Here is a 22,512-nt window from a genome sequence, read left to right on the forward strand (position 1 = left end):
TGGCATGTTAGGAGCTACAAGAATTGCTTTCAACAACAAATAGCTGGTCTATTATCTTGACAATTGTTTCTATGCTCAATGTGTTGGCTTACCTAGAGGCTTTTTGTCCTTTATTAACTGCAATGAGTGTGGCTATTGGTTGCATCAGGTTTGTGCATTTGTCCAATGCCACCATATGTGTACTAGCAAGTTTCCAATGCCATTCATACAACTCATACAAAATCAAGGGGACTTGGAACTTTTTTGGGGGAGAGGGGGGTGAGGGTTTATCAGATTTTTGTTGTCCTTTCTGTTCAAAAAGTGAATCATTTTCATGAGTGGTTCCTTGCTGGTGGATGAGACAATCATTGACTTCCATAGGGGGCCAGAGTCAAGCCTGGATCCATCATGCACAAACATACAAGTAAGGACCATCCAAGGGTTGCTAGCTCTCCGCCCTATCATAGCTCCAACTGGAGCCTTCCCGAGCCTGAGGCTAGCTCAGTTTGGGTGCTGGGCCTGCAGGTCGAGGGTTTGTACTTTGAGTTCGATCTGCTTGGTTGTTTCTCCTATCTTGGAATTCTGCTTGCATTGGAGGAAAGCACCCACATGTGAAGCATTGAGGTCCTTGATTACTTTGGTTGTTATTTTGTCAACCTTTCAGCTTCCGTGATCAGTCAAACTCTGATACCAAGTGTAAAGCCCCCAAAGGACCACCTGACACACAAGCTAAACACACAAGGTTAGTACGTATAGAAGGGTGTAGGTAAACTCACTTCCCAACTGTAGATTCCATCAGGAATCATCCCCGAGCTAGGGCTAGGGTTCCACTCCCCTCAAGCCAAGCTAGTCAGCCCTGGCGTTCCATACCACCAGAGCTTGCTGTCCTAAGGGACCTTTGGCAAGACTGCGTGTTAGCCGCCATGTCCATGGCAGGAGTCTGGTCCAGGCATAGACCAACAACCAATTCCATGATTGAATGAATAACAATAACGCATAAGTCACTTATATAGTGATTACTGCCTGTACAACTATCAGTCAAGCTATAAATAGCCAGTAACAATGGATTATCACTAATAATGAACCCTAGCCACCTGCAACCTGCTTATGGCCTTTCCCTAATCTTAGGGCTCCCCAACCGTAACCAAATCAGGCCCTAATCTTGAGGATTAGTGTTAGGTACATAACAGGTGTCATGTGCATGCACGTGTACATGCTAATCCCAGTGTTAATCCCTGAAGGGACAACAGATAAAGACCAGATTTTGGAGCTTTAGTAGCATTATAAGGCATGGAAGGCATTGTGGAGGACTAGTACCCTATCGGCCAGCAAATAGTCATTTGGCAGATGATAAAAAGGGATAAATGGCCAACAGTAGGTCGGTCAGTTCAAGCACTCTTCAAGGGCCTATATAAAGGCGGCGCCGGCTCCTAGTTAGATATCTGACATCTCTTTGGGTGTTGGGTCATAGAATAGGACATAGATTAGGTGTTGCTACCTTTTCATGCGCAGCCTAGGGCTTGCCAAGACTTGTACCTTTTTGTACATTATCAATATACTAAAAGTAGAGCGCTCTCTCATTGAAAGAAGTCAGAGCTTTCACACATGTGACATTGGTATTAGAGCTTCAGGTTCAACAATGCTAGACAGTGATGGTGTCCCAGATGAAGGTGCACAGTCCAAGGAGAATAATGGAGCATGTGTCAAGACCCCCCCTGAAGCTGGTTGGTGTGAGGCAAACCCAACGGGAGCGTTTCATGAGAGTCGGTAGCCATTTGGGGATACCCGAGAGGCTCTTATGGAGTACTCCAAGGGATGAGATTCATCCAAGGGGTGGAGCCAAGGATGCCCGGGGCTAGTCTTCAAGAAGAAGGATTCATGTTTGTGTTCAGGCAGGAAGGAAAGGGGATAAAGTGGAATAGATGCACAGATCTGCATCAGATTTGGAGTGGATTCAGAGACCTAAGGCAAGTTTTTCAGTGTAAAGGTTGCCAGGAAGTGAAGGATGACAAATTTGGGAGTCCATGTGGAGACAAGGGAATGATGACACTCATCCAGGGTCATAAGTTGGAATTCCGTCATCAAGTTTAGCAGAAGGGGATGTCATGTGCATGCATATGTACATGCTAGTCCCAGTGTTAATCCTTGAAGGCGCAGCAGATAAAGATTAGATTTTGGAGCCTCAGTGGCATTATAAGACATGGAAGGCATAGAAGAGGATCACTACCCTATCGGCCAACAAATAGTCATTTGGCAGATCATGTCAGCAATAAAAAGGGATTTCCAGGTCCAAGGAACTGGCCAACAGCAGGTAGGCCAGTTCAAGCACTCTTCAAGGGCCTATATAAAGGCGGCACTGGCTCCTAGTTAGATATGTGACATCTCTTTGGGTGTAGGGGCATAGAATAGGACAAAGATTAGGTGTTTTAACCTTTTCATGGGCACCCTAGGGCTTGCCAAGGCTTGTACCTTTTTGTACATTATTAATATACTGAAAATACATCTCTCTCTCTCTCTCTCTCGTATTTTTCCTCATAGTTGTTTCAGTTTCAGTTAGTTGTTTAGTTGTTTTTTAGCTTTCCTTACACAGACATTGTATCAGATCCACTAATTGTTGTAACCTTTTTGGTCTCATAGGTCATTTTGGCCTTTTGAAGACGTTAATATATCATTTCATTTCATTTCATTTCTCTCTCTCTCTTCTCTCCATCTCTTGTTTACGTTTTGCATCTATGTGTTCCTGTGAAAGGAAAGAAGACATAGAGCTTCCGCGCATGTGACAACAGGGAGCGGGGGTGGGGGGCGTTTCCACCGGTTAGGCCACTGCGGGTTAGCTGTCAGCGGCCCATGTCCTCTTTGTGCCGGGCCTGTTGCTGGGAAGGCTGGTGGTGGGATGCCAGGTGTGCGTGGCTTAGCACCTGTCCATCTGGCTGAGGAGACGAACGAGGTTGGCAGCTGGGCTCTTCCGCTCTTGTTGGCGGGACTTGGAGCTGGTTTGTGTATGGGTTTGAAGGGCAACCTTTGCGGACCTGACGTTGAGGGCAGGCTCAGGCAAGATGTCCCTTCTGTCGGTAAATGAAGCATTGCTTGGGGATACCTGAATACTCTGTGCGTTGTAGAATCAGCCCCTCATAAAGGAGGCTGGGCAACGCGATGACGCGCGGGAGTGTCTCCGGGGAAGCAATGCATACTCTGATGGAGGGCAGCTACCCTGGCCACCATGGAGGCGGCTGTCTGGGGTGATTCCAACACTTGTCCAATTGATTGACCAATTGACTGTAGGCGGGGGATATACTCCTTTCGGAGGCATGGGAAGAAAATTGTGACAGGGAATTCAGTCAATCGTGCAAGGGGAACGGATGCGGGGTCGAAGTGGTAATGCCATTGAGTGAAAAACACTTGAGTTGTGCTTATCGCTATGGGACTCCGCTGAAGACCCTGTCAGCCACCTGCGAGAGAGTCAAACTCCACTTGGATGTAGCCATACCCAAGAAAATGAATATTGGTGATTTTGCCAGGCTTGCCAATGAGGGCTGCCTAGAGCGAATCCCAAATTTGACCACGTGTTGGGCGGCTCCACATGAGCTTGCAAACCAATAAGAGGCAGGGAGGAGGATACTGTGGATGCTAAGAGCTGGAGGTCCGCTTTGGAGAATAGGCAAGGGGCGGCGACCTCGGTTGGGGATGAGGAGCTGCTTCCATGGAGCCCTCTTGAGGGGGTGAAGACAAGAGTAAGCCGACATTGCTTAAAGGACTGAAACCATAGCGCTGGAGCCTGAAGATGGAGGGGTGGGAGAGGATAGCGTGTGAGAACAAGGTGCAGAGGGATGGGAGAAGGGCAGGGATGCAGAAAGATGAGGGCAAAAAATGGAGGAGGAAGGGGGGCTGGCAGAAGGGCTGCGGATGAAGGATGGGTGGATAAAGAAGAGCCAGGAGGTGGAGGATTTAGCAACATTCAGGATGTGCTATTCATGGTACTGTTCTTGATTTGAGAACTTGTGAGTGAATGGAAGTGATCCTTTATGCTTTAAAAAACATGTATGTTGCAAAATGGAAGCTCCAACTCTTTACTTCTTTTATTGTAGCTGCTTTGTTTTATTTATTGACTAGATGTGGTTCATGTGTTGATTTTTGGTCAGATAAGCACTCTTTCTATAGGATATGGCTGACCATATAGAGCATGAGATTGGACTCATCTCTTTGTGATACATTTGCTTTGAGCATGGCTGCCATTATGGGTCTGAGAGTGGCCACCTTGATCACGCTCAATTAGTCTGCTTCTACTTTACACTGATAATACGCACAGCCTTCTGCACCTAGATTGGCCATCACCGTGCCAGCCCCAAGTTATATTTGCGATCTACATAATGACTGACTGACATTGTGAAGGACATCCAAATGTCCACATTAGAGAGATGGTGGTAGCATGATATCCTTTCCTAGGACATTAATAAAGCTTGGCAGCTGTAGAGCTGAGACATTTTTAGATACCCTCGAAGAATGGATATTTTCTTGTAGCATTTTAGGGTGGTGCATGTGTGAATAACTGAATATGCAACCCCATTTCTTGATGCTGTTTTAAATATTTAAAGTTTTTATTCTGTTGCATTTTTCATTTTGATGAAACATCAGATTATTAAGCCTGTGCAAGCATATGCGGGACATTGATTCAAGTGTTTTCTCCACCTTCTTTTGGCTGGGATACCCTTTTTTTTCCTTCACATGTAAGAGTAAGAGCTTCCAATGTTGTTGAAGCTTCTCTGATATGAAGTTAATTGTTACAGGTATTTTTTCACTTGCACAACCTTGACTTGCAGTTTCACCTAAGGTAAAGCAATTGGAACCTTTGGGATGCTCAATACGGTACAAATATTACACCGAGTAGGGCTTTTAGCAATAGTTTGAGCAAAACACATGCATAGTATCTTAAGAGCAGGTGGACTGATGGTTATGATTGAGAAACCCTTATAAGCTGGGGCTTTAGACTTTCATGAATTCTTTAGATAAACAAGAATTAAGTCATATATTATAAACTTAGGGACTCCTTTTGTGTGTTCTCATGCAGTCGGCAAACCGGTGCTCTACACCGCACCATCGATAGGGGGACTCGTGGGATCAATTTCATATTAACATCCATGGTCTTCAATATATTTCCGACTTTCTTGGAGGTAATATGAATACCACTTCTGTAGTTGCTACTAAGACTAGGTGAAAAGAGCCTCTACTTGAATGGTCTTGCAGATACACTGCTATATATGTGCACACGTGGAGATGATTGTACTGAACTTTTGGTGTCCAGATTTCTATGGTAGCAGGTATACTGGCTTACAAATTTGGAGCGCCATTTGCTTGGGTTACAACTGCGACAGTTGCAGCTTACACTGCATTCACTTTGGTCATTACTCAAGTGAGTATCTGGAAAGGCTCACAAGACTCAGAAGATCTACTTAAACATTGCAACACTACCACAATTGAAATCTGACATTTCTCTATTTTTTTAATATATGGGCTCTATTATTTTATTGTCTTAAGAGATTTGGGCAAAGATATGACAAAAAAGATCCATGTTACATGGATCTAGAATCCTAGCTCTCTCATTGGTCAAGCCAATCTTTTTTTATTCACTCCTTAAGGGGCAAAATGGAGAGTCCATATTTTTCCTAATGTTTTTTGTGCATGAAAGTTAGTGACTGTGAGAAATCTCTACACAAGTGCCTAAGTAATATTTAGCAGAGAGGGTTTTCACTTTTGGCAAATGCAAGTCAAATATATGCTTATGCTCAAGGGCTTGTGGCCTTATGTCAACAAGAAGAAGGTATCAGACCCACCTAATGAGGAAGAAGTTATAAAGATGAGAGGGCTCAAGCAATCATCATGCTACACCTCAACAAAGGCTTGATCCACCATGTTAACACTACCACAATTGCAGGCACCGAAGTCACTAGTAATAGATATTTGATGCAAGTATTGGGACTACGTGCCTAGGTCAAGCATCTATATGCAGGCTCCCGACACAAATATTGTTTGTTACGTATGCACCGCATCCCACAGAGTGTGCTTGGTTTATTGTCAGGTCTATGCTCTCCAAGCTCCAGCCATCCAAGGTGATGGGATGTAGTGCGAATCAAGGTGATTGTGCATCTAGCCCATGGAGGGATAGGTGTCTACAAGTGTCATTGCACGCACCAACAAGCTTTTCTGTAAGAGCCACCTAGTATCTGGGTTTTATGTGTGTACAATACTCAAATCTGAATGGTTTGGGGCCACCTTCCATTGTTTGTGTAGAACATCTTGCAAATGATATTGCAAATGGAATACTATGATTAATCCTATCTACGTCATATATACATGTTTACACACACACACACACACCCCGCACGCACGCACGCATGTATGTATGTATGCATGTAATAAATGCATACATATATATTTTATATGTATGTATGTGCAAGCACGCACGCGCGCGCACACGCACGCACACGCGCGCGCGCGCACACACACACACACACACACACACACGTGCACGCATATGTGTCACCAATTGGCCGACCATTTGGTCCATCTCCAGTTTTTGCGTCTCGTTCACTTGAGGCCAGGCCGGTGTCTCATGTGAAGAGGCCAGTATTTTGCTGACATGGACGGGAGCCAGACTGGTGCCACCCGTGTGTTAGCAGGATGGTGTCGTATGGACGGGAGCCAGATCAGTGCCACCCGTGTATGACCTGGACTGTGTTCGATCCATGGGACTGTCACGCCATGGAAGAGCCAGTATTCGTGCCGTGTTTCACCTATGGGACTGTCACACCATAGGGAAACTCGTGCCTGGAACTGTGTCTTACCTATGGGACTGTCACTCCATAGGAAGACCAGGTTTTTATGTTTTATGTCGTGCCAGTTTTGTGCCGACAGATATTTTGTACATGTTCCATGAACGGGAGATATGTCCATGTTACTTTTTGCACATGCACACATATTTTGCATGTTTGAAACTGTTTTCGCATGACATGTATTTGTGTGTCTGCCTGCTTGACGTGTTACTTACTGAGCGGGGACGCCTGCCAGTGAGTCGTGAAGTCTGCCCTGTATTCTGACAAGTTTCAGTGCATGTGAACAGGTGGTAAGTATATGATACATGTTGTTTTAATGTTTCATATTCTAACCCTTTGATTTATAAGGTTAGGGGTTCACACTTATTTAAAAGTGGCCACCCCCTTTGGGCACCCACTTTGGGGCCAAGGTGGGGAGCCTCACTTTTAAGTGAGTGTGGGGGTGGGCATGGTCACCAACCCCCACTAGTCCCCCTTCATGCATGCGTGGGAAATCTCTAGCTGAATCTTCACTTTAATTTTATTAAAGAAATCCCTCTCTCTCAAGTGTGGGCATCGCATCTTCTTGGCGTTGATTTTTCATCACCCGGCGATCAACCTTTTTGGCGTGGGGGAACTGTCGACCATCTCCTCGCATGCTGCCTCTTCCATATAGGCTGCGCATGCTTCTATACGGCTGCTTTCACTTCCTCTACAGGCTGGCTGCGAACTGCACAGCAGGGGACTGTTGACTCTACTGCTGGCTGCGCCTGACCCTCTACAGGCGACTGAACCTGCTGCTGCAGGCGGCTGTCTTCCATCAGCAGGCGGCTGTCTTCCATCTCCTCCTTACTGCTGCGCCTGCTCCTCTCCCAGGCGGCTGTCTGCCCCATTGATTGCATCACCAGGCGGCTGCAGCCAGGCCAACCACTGTTTCTCAGGTGGCTGCGCAGGCTGCTGGGTACCCTCTTCCAACAGGCTTTGATCTCTGTTCCTTTAGGTGGCAGCAAACCCGCAAGAACCTCAGCGTACTGCTCCTACAGGTGGAAGCATTCCTACATGCGGCTGTTTACTCACTGGCTGCGTTGTCTTGTTCTTTTGCAAGCAAACGTGGGCCATCTTCTCTCCACACTAAAGCCCAGCCTCTTCTCCAAGTGGGTTCTCCTTCTTTCACAACAGGTGGCTGTGGTTTCTCTTGCCTTGGTAGTGCATCACGAGGAGACTGAATCTTCATCAAGGGGACTTCACATCACCTGGAAGACTTCATCATCCCGCAAGTTTTGGTCTTTTATCAACCTACTACAAGTAAGTGATTTTCAGATTTGAGTAAAGCATTATATGTTTAAATCTGAGAAGGGATTCATCCTTCTACGGCCACACCCGTTCGGTGCCGGGTTGTCCAAGCTGTATTGGCGAACCTCGGTCCAAAGGTGCTGAGATCGGGAGAGCCAGGCGTTAGTACGAGAACGCCTGTTTGTGCGTGGTCTCGGAACACCAGTGAGGCGCTCTCCGCGGAGTCCAGTGAAAGCACAGGACCGTAGAGATTGGGCCACAATAGTGGTCGTTCTGCTTCGAGTTTTCTACATCGAAATTCGAGCCTACTTGTTTGGTACTGTTTTCATATGTACATGGACATTATCTGGTTCTCAGAACCCATGGAGCATTGTATTCATTAAAATACTCCCAATAAATATATCATATATTGAGGGGGGGGTCGGCCCGTTCCGGCCCCAGTGCTGGTGTCCATCTTTCCATTTCTGTTCATTTAAATTCAAGTTGTTTTAAAGTTGTCCATTTCAAATTTGTGGTTTAAAAGTTGTGCTATTAAGCGTGTGGGTGTCCAACGGAGTCCTTCCCACTTGACGGGATCGGTTTCAATATGTATGCATGTAATAAATGCATACATACATATTTTATATGTAAATGCTATATTATATATGTACCACACATATATATCACGCGCACACAGTTCTGTTGATCAATGTGCTGCTTGCAGCTTAAAACTATCATGCAATGCCTGACGTAATGATCTACGGAAGTAAATATACTCGCCGATCCGAGGTTGTGCAATGATCCAACCGTATTGTCCATATAGCCAGATATCTCGTCCAGCCAAAGAAAAGAGCATATTTCTGCAATCGGGAAGGATATCTTCCAAACGTCCATAACATTTTCCCAAATGTCACTCTAGGGAATCTTATTGTTATATCTGAAGATAGACGATTCAAAAACTCCCTTGTGTTAGTGCAAAACCATAGCAAATGAAGAGTACTCTCCATGCTCTCCATTTGATGATGGCACCGCAAATAATTTGGAGCTGCAATTTTCCCCTTTGCCAAATACTCTCCTACTACTGGGAGCGTTCCTGTGAGGCATCTCCATAGAAAAACCTTCTTTTTAAAGGCAATTGACTTTGCCATATCTTTTCCAAATTACCTTCCCACCAGCGTAAGGACTTATTCATATGCCACACCCGATGCATGTCCCTTTATCCATGGCTGTGGAAGCAATAATCTATATGCCCTTGCGGTTGTCAGTGCATAAAGAGGAAACTGTGTAATATAACGTGGTTGGCTGTTTTTTGGCAGCCAATCATCCTATCTTTGCCCAACCGATATATATGATATATTCCCATGTCTTGCTAGCTGATCAATGACAAGTCTCCGTACAGGCCGGTGGAAACAACAATGGTATGTCTTCAATCGATATGACATCTCCCACCTTGCAAATTTCTTTTCGTACTAAAAAATAAGCTTTCCACAGCCAATGGCGTATCAAATGCTCTGCTTCGATGCAAAAGCCATGTAGACAAGTGCCAGTAATCAACCTTTTGTTTGGCTTTTGTGAGCATCCATGCAATTGCGTCTTTGAAAGATATGTTCCAACCCAAAGGGTATCCCAAACGCCTAGTGATTTGGCTTGGGGGTAGTATATCTCCTGGCCAGAGTATACTATGTCAATCTGCTTGTTTTAGTGGTAACAACTTCGACTTTCTAAAGTTAATTTTCAGCCCCGTTGCTGTCCCAAACAATTGCAAAACATCCATAATCGCTGTCAAATCCCTTGGAGTATTTGTTGTTGGGAAGAAAAAAGAGTCATTAGCATATGCATGTGCAACCATTTATGACCTGTCTGATTGCACGAGTCCATCTAATTTTCCTTCTCGAGTAAGAATATCCATATACATCAGCAGAGCATGAGTGCAATTGCATACAACATCGCACTTAGTGGGCAACCCTGTCTAACTGATTTTTCCAAAGTCCAGGGTGATGATAATCCTTTCCCAGTGATACATCTAGCTGTGTTGCCTGCATACAACCAATAGATGACTTCTATCATTTTTGGACCAAACACCAGACGTTTCATGGTGGTTGCAATAAAGTCCCAATGCATTGTATCAAATGCTTTGGCAATGTCTACCTGCAGTAACAATACCTCTTGACCAATATATTTGACATACTCTATTCCCACATAAGTATTACAAATTGTCTATTATTTGTTGTCTAGGAATGAACCCGTATTGGGCGGGATGTAACCCTTTGTTAAGCACATTGGCTATTCTATTGGAGATCATCTTTGTCACCAATTTGTATAGCACTGGCATTAAAGTGATAGGCCTCCAATCAATCAAATTTATGCATACATTCTTTTTCGGAGTCAATTTCACTAGGCCCTCTTGCCAGGAAGCAAGCATCAATCTTTGTAACCATGCAACATTTATCATTGCCAATAAAATGTCTTCCAATTCCTCTCGAAAATATTGAAAACATTCCACAGTCAATCCATCCCATCCTGGTGACTTCCACTTACCCAGTCTGGCAAGAGCACTTGGCAATTCCATGTTCATGAAAGGGGATTCCAACTGTGCAGCTTCTTGTTGATTAAGAATTGGTGTCATATTTATAAGCATCCTCGCTTTCGCTTTCGACTCTTCTCGTGAGAAGTGCCTTGGTGTAGCAAAGATTGATTGACAATGTTCCATACATTCCCTTTCAAGATCATTTACATTATTGGTCTACTTGTAACATGCAGAAGCTTACTTTGGATAACGAATATTCAGCACCTTGGTTCCTGACGATTTGCATAATGTAGTGGAAGTTAGAGAGAGAGAGAGAGAGAGAGAGAGTCACAATAAAGGCAATACACCCGATTGGGTCCCAAATACCCTGTGAAGGGCGTATTTGCTTGATTGAATGATGAGAAAAAGACTCAAATCTGTAGACCTTCCTGTGGCTGTAAACCTTTAGCTTGTGGATGATCTGTTCTTGACCTTCAATCTTCACCTTTGCTTTAGGCTCCCTTTGGTTTTCCTGGCCCTTGGAGTTCTTCAGCACTTTGTGAATTATGAGATGTCTTGACTCTTGACTAAGCCATGCTTTTATATTCTTCTTATATGCTGGTTGGTGGTTGCTTAAAGGCTGTCAGCCTGCTGATTAAATCCCCACGAGCTGTTTTAATTCCAAATAATGGGCACCTTGCACATTAGGTACTGCCCGCATTGATTCAGAAGCTGGCTGCTGTCCAGACTGCCTAACTAGGTTGGCCGCCTGTTGGACTGCACTCCATGGGCTAGCTGACTGGCTGCCCAGGCCATTGGGGCTGGCTGACTGGCTGTCCAGGCCTTCTAGGCCTGGCTGACAGCCAATCCTTGCCGACTAGGGGCTGGCGGGCTGGTCCCTTGCCTCTTTGAGGCTGGCCATCAAGGCCTATGCTCTATAAGGGCTGGCCTCACATGCTGGGCTTTATGGCCAAAGCTACGGTGCATGGGCTGCCCTAGCAAGCCCAAAGTGTAGGGTCCCCCCCACATAATGCAATCCTACATGCTATTCCTCATACACCTGATATCTGGCTACAAGCTGAACACCCGAAACACCTGTCATCATTCCAGAGGGTGACTCACAGTACGGACAGGCATTGCTTCATGTGCGGGACTTGCACACTTGACCAAGACCATGTATGGGATTTGTACACCTGACCTTGGACGCTTAGAGTGGAACCTTGGGTGACTCGTGTCGGACTGGAGCTCATAAGGGACCAGTTTCCGCTCCAGGTCTTGCACCTGTTTGTATAGATATGTCCACGTGGCATCCAAGTGTGGAATGCACGTGACATACCCTTTTGCTTAACTTGATGGAAGCCGCAAAGCCTCCAAACAGTCCGTCGATAGTGCCGGAAAATCTTCGAAGAAGGTCTTGTCAAGCCACACTGACTCATGTGTCCCTCGGTCTTGAAACTTCATGAGGAACTGTCTTTCTTTTTGGCCAGAGCTGTGCTTGAAACGATGTAGAAGGATCTATTCTGGAACCATAACTTTAGCTTCGTCCACTATGTCTAGTTCCTGTTCATCGTGGACATTGGAGAGACGAGGTCCAATATAAGGCTTCAACCAACTGACATGGAACACATCATGCATAGTCCAGGGAGGTAGCTTTAGCTTTATGGAAACCTCATTGATCACCTGTTTCAGCCTTTGCTTCATTATCCTAAGATATACCCAATCTTCTTCTGAAAAGATCACATCTCTTCTGTCCTTGTTGGCTTGTCGAGTGCAGGCCTCTTGTGCTTTAGGCAATCTTTCTTTCACAGACTCCAGGATCTCCTGGTAAGACTCCGTCAATTTGTTAGCTTCAGGCACTGAGGACGACATTCTAGTCAACAAAGACTGGAATGGTCTTCCAAATGCTGCCTCGTAAAGAGTCTTGCCAATAGCTGAAGAAAAAGAGTCATTCGAAACAACTTGAACTAAAGGCAAATACTGTTGCCACTTACCTTGCTGGTCGTGAACATAACACTTCAGCACGTTGAACACCAATTGATTGTAAATCTCCGTTTGGCCGTTTGTTTGTGGGTGGAATGCATTGGAAAAATTCGACTTAGTTCCAAAGTTATCGAATAATGCACCTGGGATCTACATTTTCCCCAAAAAATGTAGGCGGTTGTTGCAGTAGCTCCCGCTGGTGATTGTTGCGATTCTTTTCGAATCCTCCAAGCTGCACGTGTGCCTCTAAGTTGGAAAGAGTCTCCACTTGATAGCTTGGCGAGTGGTGTTTTGTGGAGAGAGGAATCACTGCTCCACTATAGATGGGTTTGACAGAATGGGAAAAAGAGAGAGAAAACTTAATGAGAACTTAATCATGATTAATATAGGAGATTAATCAGCTAATGATGGGCTTAGGGAAGTGACAAGGCTCTGATTCCAAGTGTTGATTATTCATGGAGGCTCATAAATAACAAGAAAGCTCATGGTTGAACATAATGTAAGAGATTTTGTGTAAATCAAGAGCACTATGTTAATCACACATAATAAGTATTAGGATTAGCATAATCACAACATAATAAGTATTAGGATTAGCATAATCACAACATTAATGGAGGAGTAATTAGGCGTGTTTCAGTCATGAAGGTGCGCCTCTTAAATAGGCTGAATACTCAATCATCTCCTACATTCTCTCTAGATACTCTTCTAGGATCTCTCATCAAAGTCAACATTGGTGATTTTCTAAATGCTTGGGAAATAGGCACCTTCTTCTAGGTTGAAATGATGCTTTTTTACAAGAGTAATGCCAAGGTTTTATGTGCCCCAAATAACCTTAGAATATGAGCATGAATATTGGGTGTATTTTCCAATGAATCTCCCCTCAACCAATATTCATGTCAATGCTACAAGCCTACATCCCCCCAGCTATGATGGCACTTATAGGGCTCATTAGACTTACTAGTTATGTCTACAATGCCATGCCTGTAGGTCTTACTGGTTATGATGACAATGTTAGATAGTCATGTGAGTGAACCTAATGATGTTTACAAAGCTTCAGGGTTAGGTAGTTATGTTGAGTAATGTGAGGTTTTAACATGGTAGGGGCAGAGACCTTAGGTTACTCAAAAAGCCCAATCTGCTTCAATATAGTTGGCCTCCTCGGAGACCTTCTTTTGATGTTTTTCCTCTTCTTGAGTTGCAAGGTATGCCTTTTGTGCCTTTTTCTTAAAAAAACAATTTTCCTCAATATGATTATCTTTTCTTTATCTTTGAGTCTGGGAAGCTTTTCTTGCTGATAAAGTTCTTGTTGGTGGAGAACTTGTTCTTGGTGTAGTATGCTTCTTCATAGACACCAGTCTTCTTTTGCCTCTTCTTGTACTCCTCAAGGAGTGCAGCTGCAATGTCCTCTAAAGAAGGTTCTGGAAGATTTGTTAGAGTAGAGACTAAATGTCCATACTCTTCATCAGGCATACTTTTTAATAAGACAACAACTGCATCTTGATCATGTGCTCCGGCAGCTGATAGTGGAATATTAAACTCTTCATGTGATTTAGATGAGTTGGAAATGAGTTAGAAGCTTTCATTTCAAGTTTGAAAAATCGAATTTTAACACTAATTTTTGAATGCTTCTGTTTTGTCCCAAATAAATTTTCCATAGTCTCCCATGTCTCGAAAGAGCACTTTGCATGTGAGATGTGATGAATTTAATTATCACTTCCCATGGAATCTTTGCCTCCCTTGTCCTTGGTTTTTCCTCTTTTCCATTTGCAATGGCCCATAATTCCTTTTTCATGAGGATGAATTTTACCCTTACTTGCCATGTGTGAAAGCCTACCTTATTAAACCTTTCAATGTGCATTGAAGTAGCCAGGATGATGAATAACAAGGTCTTACTTAGGAGACTCTCCCAAGCAATGTCTAATCCTTCATCCAAATATGAATGTAATGAGCTTAATTTTCTTCAAAGTACATGTGGGTACATAGGAATTCAGAAAAATTCATGGCTTTAGCAAAATACTAGTAACGAGGCTTGGAATGTGACTTGTTGATCGTCTTCTTGGGCCTAATCTTTTCCTTATTTGATTGAATATCATCATCATTAGGAATGGTCATTATGATGGGTGATAGGAAAAGATTAATTTTTCGAGTGAGCGATTGATGCACCAAAACAAGGGGCAAATACAATGTGAGTTGATGGGAGCTTGTAGAACTTTCTAATGGTAGGATTGAACCACTTATTGCACCAAAACACTGAGATTAGGATTCATTAGGTCTTGATTAGTCACTATTCACAATGCAGGAAAAAGACCCTATTTGGAGGATGCAAATGAAAATCTTGCAGTTGGCCAATGTTAGAATGCTTCAAAAATGGTCTAGAGCTATGTGTTTACCTATTTGAGAGGCACAGAAATCAATGGTGATAGAAATCAAAACTTATATGCAAATGACAAATGGCGATAGAAATCAAAATGCTTCAAAAATGGTCTAAACCCGATTTGTTCCCGCCTCTGCCCCCTTCCATCTGCACGCGCCTCTGTTGCTCCCGCATTTTACTTCCACCTTGCTGCACCTACCTTGTCCTTCCCCGTTCCCCTTTTTCTTTTAGCAACAATTTTATTTGGATGTAAGTCGGCCGCCCACACATTCTCGATTGGCTTTATGGCTTCTTTCGTAGCCGCCAATCTTTCGTCGTCCCCATTGGTCGGGAGAATCATCAATTTTTCTCAAGACAAGCTCACCTCTCTTTAGCACGACATTGACATTGAGGTCCAGATCACCCTTGTTGTGAGAGTTTATGGTTCCCACCCCTCTCGTTCGGAGGCCCGTGAATGGCTTCTAGCAACTCTCCCTTCAGAGGTGATTGTGCACTTCCAGGATACTCGTTTGCATGGTCGAGGCTTCTTCCAGGTGGACTTTCATTCTCCAAAAGCTACTTCTCAGGTTTTGGCTGGCAGCCCCTTCCCTCTTGGCCCTAGGAAGATTTTCTTCTTTCAGTACCAGGTGGGCTTTGATTCAGTGGCGGAGGATCAACGCCTTACCTTGGTCTCACTGCGGTTCCATGCTCTTCCTCGGTCCTTCTGGAAGCTTTTAGCTTGCAATAAGTTCTAGAGGCACCAGTCCTTCTAGGGTCTCTCGGCTCAGCTTCTGCGACTGTTACTGCCACTCTTGATGGTGTACCCCGGGTCCTTGTGCTTGTTCTTGATCCATCGATTATTGACGACCATATTATGCTTCAGAGACCTGACATAACTCATTTCTGACAGAGGATGGAGATTGCAGGCAGACTTGACCAGTGTCGGATTTGTCGTTGACAGTGTCACATTGCTAGAGATTGTCCCTGATCGAGGGGCCATGCTCGGAGGCGGCGTGGTCCTACCCATGAGGTGCCTTCTGCTGTTGCCCAGACTCGTGTTGCTCCTATGCCACAACAGACCACACAGCATTGGTTGTGGTTAGGGATGGCAGGCACCCTCGGACCCCCGCACCTACCCCTTCACCCACACCCCTAGTGGAGCACCCCAACCCTTATGCAACTCTTGCCTCACAGGATGTTGATCCTTCTTTGGAGGATGAGGCTTTGCACGCACATGATCTGGATCCCTCATTGGAGGATGCTGCATTACAGTTATAGGATGATTGTACCATTGAGGATGATGTTGCGCAGTCACATTGTCATGGTACCTCTCCAATTTTGAGGACTAGCCTTGGCTTTTCCCCGGAGTGGGAGAGAGAAGTAAGGTTTACATCGTTAGATTGTCCCTCCCTTACCTATGTGAGACGTACTTCCTTCTCTAAAGGTGGTCCTTCGTCGCCCACGAGATCTGGTCGCTCCTACTCCGAGTCCTTTTGAGGATTGTCTCTTGGAACATTTAGGGTCTTGGGGTTTTTTTCCGCCTCGGCGGAAACACATTGTCAAAACCTAGCTTCATTGTGCAATTACAAGTGGACCTATGGATGTATTGCTCTTGTAAGAGCATAAACTGGATGCTAGCCAGTTTGGGAGATCAGGCAAGCTTCTCTCGGGATAGAACTTTTGATCTCACTAGCAAGAGCATAAACTGGATGCTAGCCAGTGTGGGAGATCATGCAAGCTTCTCTCGGGATACACCTTTTGATCACCAGCTATTGGTACCAAGGGTTGTATTTGTATCTCTGTTTCAGCTTTGATCTTGCCTTGCATCATTGGACATGGTGTCATTTTGCCTGCAAGAGCGCAGTGGATCCCTCTTATGTAGGGTACTACACGCATTGGTATTCTCAATCTCTATGCTCCTAACCATAGAGGTGAGAGGATTGTCTTCTGGACATCTCTCACTACGCTGATGCCTCTTGCCGACCATTGGATTATTGGTGGGGATTTTAACATGGTTGAGATGCCAATAGATAAAAGAGGTGGACATGAGGGTTTGGTGCATCCTCTTGAAAGAGCGTCTTGGGAGAGGTTTATACTCTCCGTTCATGGCAGGGATTGTTGGCATGAGGATGACAATTCGAGGAGACCATCCACTCTTCTTTATTCATGGTCTAACAGGAGAAGGGATGCAGGATGTATTTATGCACGGTTAGATAGATTTTATGTGGATGATTGGGTGCTTGACAGAGGGGAGCATACTTTTATTGCTACAGGCACCTCTAAATCGGATCATTGCCCAGTGGTTTTATGTATTAGAGATCTGAGTTGCCATGGATCAGCACCCCATGTACGCATCCCTGATCATTTGTTTTCAGATGCAGAGCTATCACGTCGTATGCTTGATATTTGGAGATCTCATGATTTCTCACATGGCTCACAAAGCCTGGCCTCTGCTCTCTGTGATATTAGTGACTTTTATCACACATGTGCTTTGTCTAAGAGGCAAGAGGCCTTGGATTTAGGAAGGTCTAATAGACGTAGACTGGCTGCCTTACAAAAAGAGCACGAGAAACATCCTCATGCTCGATGGGTTGCAGATTCTTTATGTATTGTTAGGGCAGAACAACATTACTCTCTTGAGTAGCGTGCAGAGTACCATTACCATGCCCAAGAATCCTTTTGGACACAGATGGGTGGCAGATGCAACATACATTTCTTTGCTACTCACGGCCCATCTCATGCCAGAGATAGTGTCAGGTAGTTGCAGGATTCACATGGCACTCTTCACACTCATATCCTCTTATGGTTAGATAGATTGCCATTGATTTCTATTGCCAGCTTCTTAGTGCTGAGCCGCACTCTGATTTGAGACACAGGGCACAGAGGAAGGTTTGGAATGCATTGCCACATTTGATCACTGAGGAGATGTGTGCCAGTCCGGATGCCCCTTTTTCTATGCAAGAGTTCAGTCATGCTCTTCATGCCTTACCTCATGGTAAGTGTCCAGGGGAGGAAGGCCTCTCCCCTGTTTTTTTCATTACTTTTTGGGATGAGATTGGGGTTGAGATCACATCGGCTTCTCCGGGAGATGTGGGACACAGGTTCTATGCCTTCTTCTCTCATTGAGGGGCTTATCTATCTTATCCCTAAGAGTGGGGATAAGACATTGATTGGCGAGTGGGGACCTATCACCTTACTTGGGACTGCATATAAGATTCTTGCCAAGGCAATGAGCATCAGATTGCAGCCAATTTTGTAGGATGTCATTCATGATACTCATAATGGATTTTTACACGGAAGGAGCATCTTTGATAACATTTTCTCGTTTTGGGAGGCTGTGGAATGGGCTAAAGCGAGCAATCAGTCCTTAGCCATTCTGCTCTTGGATTTTGAGAAAGCCTATGATAGAGTGGATTGGGACTTCCTTGAGGGTACTCTTAGCCATATGGGCTTGTCTCAGAGATGGATCAAGGGAATTTCATGCATGTATCGTGATGCCCACAATAGTGTGCTCGCTTGTGGTGATAGAGGAGAGCGGTTTCAGATTTCTCGCTTAGTATGGCAGTGTTGCCCTTCAGCCCCATTATTATGTATCATAGTTGCAGAGGCCATGAGCATCTTTCTCCGCTCCACTGCTGGTATTTCTAGATTGAGGTTGCCTCTTCGTAGTCAAGAGGAGCTGGTTGACTCTGAGTTAGCTGATGACACAACCATGTTCTTGGAGGCCTCACATATATGCTTATGTTCCTTCCAGGTAGTACTAGAAGAGTTCTATTTGGCACCAGAGGCACTCATTAATTGGCACAAATCTGTTGGTTTTTGGATTAGTGATTCACCGAGAGTTACTTGGGGTGCAGAGCTTGGTTTTACTTGGATCAATAGAGGATGCACTGCTGGATATTTGGGATGCCAGGTTGGGATTGATATTTCTTTTGCACAGCAGTTACTTATGAGTATCCGGAAGAAGCTCCTTTATTGGAGCTCCAAGAGATTAGATTTAGCTTGCAGAGCTTTGGTGGCTAATCAGGTATTGCTTGCGTCAGCTGCCTCTTGTTGGTGCTTCTCTCGTGCGTGCATTGGTCAATTGCGGAGATTGATCTGCGATTTTCTCTAGTTGGGTTTGGATGGCACCTCAGAAACTCGTGCCAGGGTAGCTTCGCTCACCGCTATTTAGCCCAACCGAGAGGGGGGACTTGAATATTATCGATCCGGATGTTCAGTGCAGGGCGTTGCTCTGCAAACTTGTGGTCAGTGGTTTCCTACCAGGCACTAAGCCTTGGAAGGATTTTTGCTTGTCTCAGATTTTCGGATGTACACCCCGGGTTGGGAGAGACTGGTTGCCCAGCACACGGTTTTTGTTCACAGAGGCTGATATCAGGGCACCATCTTCCCCTCTTATTGCAGCCATTGTCAGAGCATGGAGAAGCATGAGACCGTTTTTGCGACAAAGGCCTCCTAGGTTTTTGGATGAGGCCGACCGACAACCTATTATGTGGAACAAGCTCATGAGGGATGAGACTGGTCGGCCACTTGGTGCATCTCGTTACATGCATTGGTCAGGATGGGAAAGATGTGCATACACGGTTCTTGCTTGGAAGACCTTTAAGAGTCTTCTGGGGGATCGGAGAGCTGCATCCATTCAGCATCTTAGGGTCTCTTGCATGCGTATTGATCAGATTGATGCAGCTATTCCGCATGAGTGGCTCCCTGGGACTTTTCATGGAGACTATCATCCAAGTTGGCTGGGAGTCTTTTCGAGGATAGGCATACCTCTGTAGGTCATTGCTCTCCCGGACTCGGAGGCTATAGATTGCATCATTTACTCTATCATGCGTGGAGGGAGATTGAGGAGATGTAGCATGCAGGAGATCATGCCAGATAGTAGACTTAGTCAAGCGAGGATTGTTGGTCGTTCGGGGAAGCATTGGTTCATTGACCCTTCTCCTCATATAGTGACTCATGGCTCTTGGTGTTTGTGGTTATATGGTTGCAATCCTATGAGATATCTTCAGTGGGATCTAAGAGAGTGGGAGTGGATTGATGCCTTCAATCCATTGAAAAGTCATCTCTTTTTCAGTTTCACACTACCAAATGCTAGGCTTCTCCTCACTCGACAGATGCATAGGAACCCTACTCTCAGGCCTCATTGGGAGAGGTATGATATTTCTTTAGTGATACAGCGCAAATATTGGCATAGGCTTTGGCATTCATACAAAAGGAGCCAGATCTCTCATTTCTTTTGGTTATTCTTACATGGTAGTCTCCCCACCAATCAGTCGAGATCGGTTTTCGGTGTAGCACCTACCTGCCCTAGGTGTGGTGGAGGATTGACACCAGTTGGGAGATTATTGCCAGTATTACAGCATGGCAGACTTGGAGAGCTAGATGCACGGAGGCTATTGAGGGTGTCCAGATTTTTGGGTCTCGGTGCATTAGTACTATATGGGGTGATATCATCCATACTCTTATGGCTACTTGGACTAGTATTCAGGCGTCCTCTCGTTCTACGTAGGCAAAGCGCGTTATATTTATGCAGGATTGGGACCATGGCACTTTCTTTTCCTCGAGTCCCACAGGTCTCTCATGGCATCATGATGCTCCTCAGTGGTTGAAATCACCTTACATATTGGGGTGATTCTATTCTTTTCCGGCTTATAGCTGTGATTGTTGTATGCCTTTTTCATACTTAATAGAAGTCTCTTTCTTGGAAAAAAAAAAGGCTGAATAGAAGACATAAGATGTGTCATGGATGATGTCAAGCATGTTGGGAAAATTCAATGTAAACAAGTGTGTATGATTTGTGAACCACCCCTTGTATGGATTATAGCCATCCTTGTGTGTATATGAATATAACATTGAGCAAGATGTAGCCCTTGTGGATCTAGTGTTTTAGCTAGGGTTTGTCCTTTTAATTAATCTTGCTTATGATTAATCTTGTCTTGTGCCCCATCCTTTGTCTAATCCTTGTGCAACCCTAGATCCCCCGAACCCTAATCCTACAGTAGTATCAGAGCGAAGTTAAGCTTTGCGTCCAGACATCGTCGGCTTCTCTAGAGCCCATCGCCATCGCTTCAGAGCCCGCTGTCATCACCGTCTCAGAGCCACCCGCTGCCCCTAGAGCCCGTTGTCGCCAGCCACTTACTAGTGTGCAGGCAACCACCTACGCCGAGTGGTCGGCCCAAATCTGCCACAGTCATCACAGCAGTGGCGCTGCTTCCCAGGGGGCGATCCAGCCCCTCACCGTGCCACCTCTACTACGCCCACCTGGCTCCTGCGCAACGATCGTATGAGCGCCCATGTTTCTCCTGTGCAATGGTCGTATGAGCGCCCAATTCTGCCTTGTCTCCGGCCCTCACTCCCATCACCATCACACCATTCTGTGCCTCTGCAAGCCCATCTTACGCCTGGCTTACGCCCTTTTGAGCCCCACGCTTCTTCTCTCACCCTCCTACTGTGGCATATTCTGCCTGGTCTGCCCCCAGTTTCGTTGCTTCTAGAGCCATTGCATGAGCAGAAGCAGAAGCAGAAGCAGAAGCAGAAGCAGAAGCAGAGGCAATGGCTATGGAAAGAACTGTGACGTTCAGCAGGCGAGAAGAAGAAGATGACAGCCAGCATGTAAAGGCGAGAAGAAGAAGATGACAGCAACATGTATAGGTGACAACTAGCAGGAAAAGACGAGAGTAGCAAGTACAACCAACAACCGACAAGGACAGTTGATGGCTCTTTGCAGAGCAGGCACATGCGACGTCCCTCTTTGCAACAGGTACAGGCGACAACCGATTCCCTCCACATCCACCACAATAGGAACATGCGACAACCTTCACTCTAGCAAGATACGACAAGGGCCTTCTCTCCAAGAGCATAGACGATCACTCTACGCACACCCTCTCTCTCTCTCTCTCTCTCTCTCTCTCTCTTTGTGTCTCTCTCATGATGTATTTCATGGACATGATGTAACCTTTTGGTCTCATAGGTCATTTTGGCCTTTTGTAGACGTTGATACAACTTTCTTTCAGTAGCACTACTCTTCCCTTCGCTGCGCTGGCTGCCCTAGCCCCCTGCGCTGCTGTGTCTCTGTTCGCCGCCCACTAGCCCTCTTCCCTTCGCTGCGGTGTCTCTGTTCGCTATGCTGGCCCGCCTCCCGCCTCCCTCCCCGCTAGGCGCCTGTGCCCCCCTTTCCTGGCCCGCCTCCCTCCCCGCTAGGTGCTTGTGCCCCCCTTTCCCCACCCACCCTTGCTCAGGCCCCCAAGGCAGCAACATAACTCTCTCTCTCTCTCTCCTCCTTGCATGTGGGAAGGACTGCAGAGTGATATGGAGGAATGGCCCCGAGTCTCCAAGAGAAACTCGAGGCCCTCGAGACGGCAATGAAGGCACGAATCAAGGAGAACAAGAAGACATCCGATTCCACACATCATGGCTCTCGAAGCACGGGTCACGAACCTCGAACAAGAGAACACGGCACTCAAGGAGGAGGTGAGTGCATTGAAAGTGGAAATGGTAGCCATCAAGAATATTGAGAAGGAAGAAGGGGAGATCAATGACAACACTCTCACGGCCATCAAAGAAGAGATCTCCAAGGAGATCACAAAGGACATGGAGGGAAAACTTGAAGCCAA

General features: G+C 45.5%; 1 protein-coding gene across 2 annotated transcripts in view; it reads left to right on the forward strand.

The window, feature by feature from the left end:
* ABCB25 (ABC transporter of the mitochondrion 3) overlaps positions 1–22,512 on the forward strand; it is a 167,020-nt gene that overhangs the window by 61,142 nt on the left and 83,366 nt on the right. For both annotated transcript variants that reach the window (XM_086806530.1, XM_086806529.1), the window contains exons 5-7: positions 4,764–4,807; positions 5,045–5,147; positions 5,279–5,386. In XM_086806530.1, the coding sequence (XP_086662656.1) occupies positions 4,764–4,807; positions 5,045–5,147; positions 5,279–5,386 (255 nt within the window). The remainder of the gene's footprint in view (positions 1–4,763; positions 4,808–5,044; positions 5,148–5,278; positions 5,387–22,512) is intronic.

Source organism: Cibotium barometz, chromosome 12 (assembly GCF_041138505.1).
Source record: "Cibotium barometz isolate CiBa-2024 chromosome 12, ASM4113850v1, whole genome shotgun sequence".
NCBI lineage: Eukaryota > Viridiplantae > Streptophyta > Polypodiopsida > Cyatheales > Cibotiaceae > Cibotium > Cibotium barometz.